General features: G+C 39.9%; 1 protein-coding gene across 1 annotated transcript; it reads left to right on the top strand.

The window, feature by feature from the left end:
• The first annotated feature begins 350 nt into the window (after positions 1 to 350).
• Positions 351 to 1,675, top strand: LOC138870242 (uncharacterized). Its single transcript, XM_070148035.1, has 2 exons — positions 351 to 1,292; positions 1,610 to 1,675. The coding sequence occupies exons 1-2, from the start codon at positions 351 to 353 to the stop codon at positions 1,673 to 1,675; spliced, it is 1,008 nt and encodes a 335-aa protein (XP_070004136.1).
• Positions 1,676 to 10,286: the final 8,611 nt, after the last annotated feature.

The raw sequence follows: 10,286 nt of genomic DNA, 5'->3' as shown, positions 1-10,286 counted from the left end.
TGCAAACATTGCCTTAGCTATATTTTGGTATAAATATAAGAATAAAATACATTAATCACCAAAATGATAATTTGAGGAACAATTATTGGTTTTTGTACTGTTAAAATAGGGCAATAAATTGATTTAAAAATCTTTAAAAAATTAGGAAAAATACTAAAACACTTGGGCATACTTATATATATATGCTTTTGAAAGTATTTTTCATATATAAAATATACAGGGAAAAATTGGGTATCAACAATAAGTTGTGGTACTCTGGAGTCGTGAGGGGTAAGAATGGAGTGGGTATGTTGGTGGATAGGGATCTTAGAGAGTCTGTAGTTGAGGTTAAGTGAGTGAATGATAGGCTAATGTTTATTAAGTTGGTGATTGGTGAGTGCACCCTCAATGTCGTTAGCGCTTACGCACCGCAAGCGGGCTTGGATGAGGAGGTTAAGAGGTGTTTTTGGGAGGGCTTGGACGAAATTGTGCGTAGTATTCCACCTACTGAAAGGTTATTTATTGGAGGGGATTTTAATGGCCATATTGGGGCGGCTGCTGGTAGTTATGGCAAGTTGCATGGTGGCTCTAGCCTTGGGGATATGAACGGAGGAGGTACTTCGCTGTTAGACTTCACTAAGGCTTTCGAGCTGGTGATTGCGAACTCAACTTTCCCGAAGAGGGAGGAGCATCTGGTTACTTTCCAAAGTTTAGCGGTGAAGACTCAGATTGATTACCTTCTCCTCAAAAGGTGTGATAGAAGGATGTGCAAGGATTGCAAAGTTATCCTGGGAGAGACCCTCGCGACTCAGCATAGGCTCTTAGTGATGGACATCGGCATTATGATGAAGAGGAAGGAGAGGTATGCTCGTGGCCGATCGAGGATTAGATGGGGAGCTTTAACCAAGGATAAAGCCCAGGAGTTGGAGGGGAGGTTATCCGCTATGGGAGCTTGGAGGAATAGTAGAGACGCAAGCACTATGTGGTCGACGACGGCGAACTATGTGAGGGAGGCGGTGAGAGAGGTGTTAGGTGTATCGAAGGGTTTTTCTGGCAGGCACCAAGGAGACATAGTCCAAGTTAAGGTAGAGGCGAAGAAGGTAGCGTACGCGAAGTTAGTTGGGAGCACAAGCGAGGAGAAGAGGAGTGCGAATAGAGAGAGGTATAAAGTGGCTAGGAAGGAGGCAAATCTGGCAGTCACGGAGGCTAAGAATGCAGCGTTTAGCCGTCTATACGAGGAAGGAGAAAGGCGGGGAAAGAAGTTGTTTCAACTGGCTAAAGCGAGGGAGAGGAAGGCCCGGGATATGGACCAAGTAAGGTGCATCAAAGATGAGGATGGTAGAGTATTGATGGGGGAGTCCGAGATTAAGCAGCGATGGCAGACGTAATTTTATGGTCTTCTTAATGAGGAGGGGGACCAGGATATAGTGCTAGGTGACTTGGGGCATTCGGAGAGTTTCCGAGATTTTAGGTATTGTAGGCACATTAATGTGGAGGAGGTCGTGGGGGCTTTGCGTAAGATGAGTAGGGGTAGAGCGACCAGGCCAGATAAAATTCCGGTTGAGTTTAGGAAGTGTGTGGGTAGAGTAGGATTGGAATGGCTGACTGGGTTGTTCAATGTAATTTTTAGGACGAAGAGGATGCCGGAGGAATGGAGATCAAGTACAGTGGTACCGTTATACAAGAACAAAGGTGATATCCAGTTTTGTAACAATTATAGGGGTATCAAGTTACTTAGCCATAGAGTAGGGCCGCTCCACTACAAAAGCTATCCACCTTATTAGGAGGTTGGTGGAACAATACAGGGATAAGAAAAAGGATCTACACATGGTGTTTATTGACTTGGAGAAACTGTATGATAAGGTTCCTAGGGAGGTGCTCTGGAGATGTCTTGAGGCGAAGGGCGTGCCGATAGCCTACATCTGAGCGATCAAGGACATGTATGATGGATCTAAGACTAAGGTTAGGACTGTGGGAGGCGACTCGAAGCATTTCCCGGTTGTTATGGGATTACACCAAGGCTCTACGCTTAGCTCGTTCTTATTTGCCTTGGTGATGGATGCTTTGACACACCATATTCAAGGGGAGGTGCCATGGTGTATGTTATTTGCTGATGACATAGTTCTAACTGATGATACGAGGGCCGGTATTAACGAGAGATTGGAGGTTTGGAGACAGACTCTCGAGTCTAAGGGTTTCAAATTGAGCAGGTCTAAGACAGAGTACCTGGAGTGCAAGTTTAGCGCTGAGTCGAGGGAAGTAGGCGGGGATGTAAGGCTTGGGTCACAGGTCATCCCCAAGAGAGATAGCTTCAAGTACCTTGGGTCGATGATTCAAGGGGACGAAGAGATCTACGAGGACGTCACTCACCGCATAGAGGCGGGCTGGATGAAATGGAGGCCTGCATCTGGAGTCTTGTGTGACAAGAAAGTGCCACCGATACTCAAAGGTAAGTTTTATGGAGTTGTGGTTAGGCCGTCCATGTTGTATGAGGCAGAGTGTTGACCGGTTCAGAACTCCCATATCCAGAGGATGAAAGTAGTAGAGATGCGGATGTTGAGGTGGATGTGTGGGCACACTAGGATAGACAAGATTAGGAATGAAGATATTCGGAGGAAGGTGGGCATCTCCCCTGTGGATGACAAGATGCGGGAAGCGAGGCTCAGATGGTTCGGGCACGTGCGGAGGAGAAGCCTTGATGCACCGGTGAGGAGTGTGAGCGGCTGGCCGTGGTGGGTACGCGAAGAGGTAGAGGGAGACCTAAGAAGTATTGGGAAGAGGTGATCATGCAGGACATGGTACGACTGCAGATTTTCGAGGACATGGCCCTTGATAGGAAGGCCTGGAGCTCAAGCATTAGGGTTGTAGGATAGGGGTAGTAAAGCTTTCCTTACTTCAAACCGGGTGTGAGACGGGGTTGGATTAGGGTTGATCTTAGATGGCTTGCAGTTTTTATTGAACCCACACTATTCTTGTTGTTTATCTTAGCCCCGGGCCTTAAGATTCTGGTTACTGTTATTGCATGTCATTCATCTTTTGGTTTTTATGCTTCTGTTACTATTACGGTTTCTACTGGAGCTACTAATGAATTCTCTTTTATTGTTTTTTTTTATTTTTTCCTTGTTTTTTATTTTATTTTCGCCTTTCTGAGCCGAGGGTCTATCGCAAACAGCCTCTCTTCCCCTATTTGGGTAGGGGTAAGGTCTGTTTCACACCTCCTTTTTCACTACACCCTCATAAAGGGAATATAAGGGAGTTTTTTCAAACTTAAAGTGACAATCGAAACGGGGTTATTTTTATTAAAAATTCAGATTCGCCACTTGGGATAATTTATGGTGTCCCAAGTCACCGGTTTAAATCCCGAATCGAAGAAAAGATTCACTTTGTATTATAGTCCGCGGACACAGAAATCCGGGTAAGGAATTCTGTTAACCCGGGAGAAGGTGTTAGGCATTTCCGAGTTTCGTGGTTCTAGCATGGTCGCTTAAACTATCATAATTGGCCTATTATCTGATTTTAATACATGCTTTAGCCTATGGTACATTTTTAACTTATTAGCCGCCTTTAATTAATTTTAGGATGATTCAATGTTATCTAAAACACATCTTGAACCACGCCACATGAAATGCACTCGCGGTCCACAACACATTTGATTTAACGTTGTTGAGATTTGGATTTGGGTCACATGAAATGCACACCCGAGTTTAGAAAGGTAAATTATTAACTAGCGCGCCTAAAGCAAGCCACGCATTTGAATTATTTTCCTAATCTTTGACATTGTTATAAGGCCAAATTTATGAACAAGATATTATTGGGGCCAAGGACTGGCTAACATGATCTACTACTTGGCCTAGATTTTTTATAGTTCAAGACACACCTTATGGCCCATTCTTGTTCCTTGTCAAGAAAGAAACAACTTCAATTTTCATCCGCCTAATTAAAAGTATTTATTCAAGAACCCAAGACTACATGCATCACAATCAAAATAAAAACAAATTAAAATAATTTAAATGAAAACTAAGACATGCTAATCACAAATCAACCAACACGCGCACCGAGCTATCATAACACAATAAAATGAGAACGAAAATTAAGAAATGGACCTTTTATTGATGAACCAAGCTGAAAATTGCAAATCCATCGGGCTAAGTAAGGCAACAATCCGTGGACAAAAATACCGAAATTACAAAACGGAACCTCGAATCGACACCGGAACACTTGGCACCCAAAGTCGATCAATTAATTATCACAGTTTGCAATTCCTCCCTGTAGCGAGACTCACAGTTTGCAATCAAACGCGGTCAATCAAACACGGGTAAAATTTCCAGAAGATAGAATATTGACCGAAAAGGGCAAAGCCTGAAAATTCCATCGAAGTTAATTAAGGGTTTTCTTTTCTCTCCCCAATTATATCCTCCTTTCGAAAGTATATTGGAGAGTATCGCCTGTTTCTCCTTTTCACAATTAGGATGTCAGATTGTCATTATTCCATCTTGTTTTGTGCAAGAATTCTTGTTCGAGTATACTGTCAGGTAAGCAAGGCAAATCAAGGGAGCTTTTTCATTACATGTTGTCGTTTCTTAGTATAGGTAAAAGGATTTTTCTTTGGAAAATGGGAAATTGGGGTGCTGCCCCTATTTTGGTGAAGGTCGCCATTCTCTTTTAGAGTTCTAGGAATTGAAAGCCTAGAGTAGGGTTTCTATAATTTGGTATTTTCTATAAAAGTGGGAAAAGATGATGGTCATTGGATTAGAAGGAAATAGAAGGCTAGGATTAAATCTTGTACTTAAAGGGTTGGGAAGAATGGGCTAAGGGTAATTGGGTTGGACCATGTCTTTTTGTGTCTCAATTTTGAGCTAAGAAGACTTCAAAAATTATTATTCAAACCCATAACTAAATTCCCTTAATATAAGATAACTATACTACATGATGCAAAAAAAAATTCTAATTAATTAAACTAAACTATATTAAAACATGAAACTATTACATATATTTTTGTATTTTTCAAGATTATATAAAGATAAAAATAAGGTACTATTTTTTTGTATATTTTTTTTACTTTATGAAAGGTACATAAAATGAAATTGTTTTTCTAATTTTTATTTTCTTGTAATAAAATAAAGTAAAAGAGTAAAAATGAGTTGAAATAGCTATATTGGGCCTAAATTAAATATTTACGTGCTAAAATATGAAAAATCTTGGGGAGGGTCAAAAATCACATGTCTACAGCTGCCCCTCTTTGACTGGAAACGCGAAGAGTTTTCAGACAAAGAGTGACTAGACAGGTTTTTTGACCCGACCCTTATTTAAGGAGACCAAAAGAAAGGAGAATGTGACCGAGCCTTGGTATTTGAGCTGCCTACATATCCTTAGCTATAAAGGAATCAGTCCACGTGTAGTTCAGAAGTGTGTGAGATGATGGAGTGTGCCAAGGTTGAGAGCCGAGCGACGTGCTGTTCCGCTGAGGTTCCGGTCCGCGGTCCCGTTATTACATCAAAATCAAAAATAAGAAAGACTAACTAAGCCTATCAGCTACGAGTTACAAGATTCCTATCTATGAGTCTTCTGAAGCTTGATCTTGAGTCTTGGTTGGTTCTTCATGCGGACCCTGATCTGAATCTTGATGCTTGTTAGCCGCAGGTGTTGGTTCAATCTTCTTCAGCTTTTCAGATCGAAACTAGACACACCATGCTTGTAACCTCAGTCATGTCTTGAGCATCTCATATCTTTCATCAACTTCTGCATTTTGAGTTCACTTCTTGCCTTTTTTTTGTTTTTTTTTTGTTTTTATTCTGGATTATGACTAACTTCTGTTGATCATCTCTGACCGCTAACTCGCACTCTTGACACGAGCTTCTTTTGTTGCTGACTTGAATTGCATTCTGAAGTGAATTCCCTTGTTCTCCGGGTGGGCGCCTGATTGCTGAACTTGAACCGCCTTCTCTTGTTACTTGAAACTGTTTTCCCATACACCTTGAACAATTTTCCCTTAGAAACTTGAACCGTCTCCCTTTGAAACTGTTTTCCCTTGAAACTTGAGTTGTCTTCCTTCAAAACTGCTTTCCCTTGAAACTTGAGTTGTCTTCCCTTGTTCTCCAGGTAGGCGCCTGATTACAACAAAACAGACAAAACAAAAGAATTTTTTTTTCTGCCCCAGTTTGCACTAGGAAGATTTGTGAGTTGTTAGCAAAATTGTAAACCACTTGTACTATTGATGCAATGATGAGAGTAAACTAAAGCACAGACTAGGAAAACTATAAACCAAGATTGACTAAAGTAAAAATTGAACCTATTCTCCAGGCGGCCCCCCTGATTTCAGGAAAACTAACATTGATAATCTTAAGAAAACTAAAAAATGGCCTCTTTTTTTTCAAATTCAGACTTCTTTTTTTTCAAAATATCCTAGGAGAAAATTCGTCAGACTAGGTTTTCTATCTTAGGAGAAAGATTCATCAGACTAAGACGTTAATCCCAGGAGAAAATTCATCAGACTAGGTCCTTTTTCTCTTTTATTTTTTCTTTTGTTTTTGGTATCTTAGGAGAAAGATTCATCCGACTAAAATGTTTATCCTAGAAGAAAATTCATCAGACTAGGTTTTCTATCTTAGAAGAAAAATTCATCAGACTAAGATTTTGATCCTAGGAGAAAGTTCATCAGACTAGGTCCTTTTTTCTCTCTTTTTTTTCTTTGTTTTTTTTATCTTAGGAGAAGGATTCATCAGACTAAGATTTCTTTCCTAGGAGAAAGTTCATCAGACTAGGTTCTCTATCTTAGGAGAAAGATTCATCAAACTAAGATTTTGATCCTAGGAGAAAGTTCATCAGACTATGTCTTCTATCTTAGGAGAAAAAATTCATCAGACTAAGATTTTTATCCTAGGAGAAAGTTCATCACACTAGGTCTTCTATCTTAGGAGAAAAATTCATCAGACTAAGATTTTGATTGGGAGGAAAATCCATCAAACTAGGACTTTTTATCCTAAGAGGAAAAATGTGAAGATCAATGACAAGATTTTATGCACAATAGCCAGACAAATAAAGAAAAAGTTTTGAGAAACTTCCCTTTGTCGGCTCTCCTCTTCTTTTATTTTTCTTCTCTTTTTTGTTTTTTTTTCTTTTTCATTTTTTTTCTTTTTGAATCCCTTTCCTTGCACTGCTTTGTTCCTGTATCACACAAAGAAAATTGGTCAGTTTTGAAAATGGTGGTCGGTTTGTGGCTTTGAGTCTTTGGGCAGCTTGGCTTCTGCTCAATCAGTTTGAGTCGGCTCCAGGAGACTTTTGCTCTGCATCAACCCTAATTGCTTCACACCCAGTACCATTTGTATTTGCAGCTCGATCTGTCTTATCCCAACTGGAGCTCTTTCTTAGACGACCCTTTCTGATATCTTGAATAACTTCCTGCTTTTGAGCAATTTGTCTGTCATAGAGAATCACAAGTTATCTTTCTTGCGCCAAGTAGGTTGACAAGAGTCTTTTTGGGGAAGCCTTTGCATGAATCCTCAAGGTATATTGACAGTAACTACTAAGTGTGCTGGCCAAATTCACTTTGTGCAACTAAAAAGCTGATAGCAGGTTTTGAAATCTTTTCTTGCTTGTTTTGACAAGGACTGACTCAGAGTGAAGGACACAATGATGCAAAAGACAAATATTAACAAGAAATGCCCCCTGTCAGAAGGACAGAAGCAAGACTTTTTTTTCTTTTTTTTTATAACTAGCCTTAATGATCATGACATGCATTTTGGACTCAACGACCTGATCTATCAAACTAATCCAATCTTCCCTTTTACCATCCTTATGACCTTTGAGGTCGGGCTTGTACATACCAATCCTTTGTATCAGCTTCAAGACTCACCTTCGACTAGTGGTGCCTCGAGGGATTTTCACCAACAAGCCTCTCTCATTTATTCATCTCTGCTTACCGTCGCCTTACAGTGCCCGTGAGGGTTTTCACTAGTAAGACTCTCTCATTTTTCTTTTTCTTTTCTTTTGTTTTTCTTACTTTTTGTGAGTAGCTTGACAGTGTTATATGTCATGTGACAACCGTTGCTCATTGCATGCTCCTCTTGGCATTTTTGAAGGCATATTGGGAGGTCTTTATTTGGAAGGTTTTTGGATAGGGTTGGACGAAAGGCCGACATGAAGCTCAACATAGACTAAAGATGACAGGGTCGTATACTTACAACTTTTGGAATCGACTCTTTTAAAACTGAAATAAAATCTTTGCCCCGGTTTTAGCTATTGGGGATTTTTTTTGAATTTTTCTTTTTCTTTTTCTTTGAATTCTTATTTGGCTGGACCGAACCGTGAGACTGCCTACGTATCCTTTTGTAAGGAATCAGGTCGAACGTAGTTCAAACATCTGACCTAAACTATTTTTCATCTTTCTTTCTGTTTCTCTTTTTTTCTTTTTCTTTTCTTTTTCTCTTTTTTTTCCTTTTCTTTATCCTTTTTTTTTGTTTGCCCCAGCTCTATTTTTGAGGGCATGGACCTTTGACAATTCTTTTTTTTTCTGAACTTTCTAAGAATTGCCCTAGTTTGTACTCTTGGGACATGATTTTTTTTTCTTTTTCCATTTTTTTCATATTTATTTTTTGACTCTTGACTCTAAACTTGATTCCAAAAGAGGGTAGTCAAAGAAAATAATACAGGCTCAAAAAGGGTAGCGAAGGATATAAAGTGTTTGGATAGCAGAAAGAGGGCCTCCTAGCCTCGAGAATGCCAATCATGTTATCTTTTCGCGATCCCAGTATTGACGAACATGTCTGTATTCTTGGTGTGTCGTGGTCACAAGACACTTTTCATCCCTTAATGTCAAACTTTTCAACAAATTTCAATTGATTCTTCCTCAACCCGATCTTCACAATGATTTTGAATGTAAATATTCTTAACCTCCACGGGTATAACTATTTTGGTTTCACTTGAATTTTACTAGGCTTCATTCCAAGGTATTTCAACTCTTTTTTATCCCCGAAACTGTCTTTTTCTCAGTTGTCCAATTCAAGATTAAATCAATTTTCTAAGATCTGGCCAAAAATTCCGCATGCATGTCATGTCATTAAAACTAGTGGGAAAAGAACTAAGCATGGAATGACACAAAAGGACAAACTGTATTTCATTGAGTAAACAACAAGACAAACAACCTAGAATCCGAGTTACAACTTTAAAATAACCCGGCTAATGAAAATAGCAATAACATAGACAGACAAGACTCACACAAATAGAATAGAGGGATAGAAGGGTTTGACTCAATAAAAACAAATAAAATCTGGATCATAACCCTAAAATAACCCAGATAATAGAAAAAACATCAAAACAAGCTACCAAGATTCCTTCCTAGTAAGGAGGGAATGACTTTTCAATTGCTATGCTTGATATTTAGCCACAAATTTGCTCATCAGAATCAGCAGAGCCTTCTCCAATTTCAAAATTATTAACTTCAGTTAGCAAATTCCCGAGAGGATTCTCATACTCCCTGTCACCACGCATCATCCCCACAAAGTGTGCATCATCATGTGCAGGTAAAGGATTCTGCGCGATATTCTGGGTGTCACTGTCTTAGATCACAATCAGGTTATCCTGGATCATTCTTTCTATTTCTCTTTTCAAATCCCGACAGCTTTCAACATTGTTCCCCTGAGCATTGGAATGGTATTCACACCTTTTAGAAGGGTCAAAACTTCTTGCACATGAGTCCACATGATTTGGAGGAATGGGTGCAATCATGTCATAATGCTTTAATTTCTCAAACAAGCTTGCATAGGACTCTCCTATTGGTGTAAAATTATCTTTCAACTTTTGTTCCCCTCTATACCTCCGGCCTGGATGTGGGTTATAGGGTACCTGAAAATTTTGTGGAAGCTGGTGGAGATTTTGTGATGCTCGCGCTCGCCTTCTGGAGTGTTTTGGTGGCTAGAAAACATACTGATGTGGAGCAACAGAGTATTGTGGGTTCTGAGGTGGATAACGATGCCCAGGGGAGTCATGGGAAACCTGATGAGGCTGCGCATACCTTTGAGTTGTTTTCCTGGGACCTCTTCTCGACCCTGATGTCATCATGATTTCTTCAACCTTCTCATTTGTGTCGCTAAAATTATCAGACTCAACCCGGACAGCCTGAGTTGCGGCTTTAAAAACTGCTTGACTTATAATTTTGCCTGTCTTAAGACCATTCTCTACCATTTCTCCCATTTTGATTGCTTCCGAGAAGGATTTACCCACTGCGGACATCATGTTTTCAAAATACTCTGGCTCTTGAGCGTAAAAGAAGACAGTGATTAGCTTGTGGTCGTCCATGGGTGGCTTAACTC

This window comes from Nicotiana sylvestris, chromosome 1 (assembly GCF_000393655.2).
Source record: "Nicotiana sylvestris chromosome 1, ASM39365v2, whole genome shotgun sequence".
NCBI classification, from domain to species: domain Eukaryota; kingdom Viridiplantae; phylum Streptophyta; class Magnoliopsida; order Solanales; family Solanaceae; genus Nicotiana; species Nicotiana sylvestris.
This window is presented reverse-complemented; position numbering and strand designations above follow the sequence as displayed.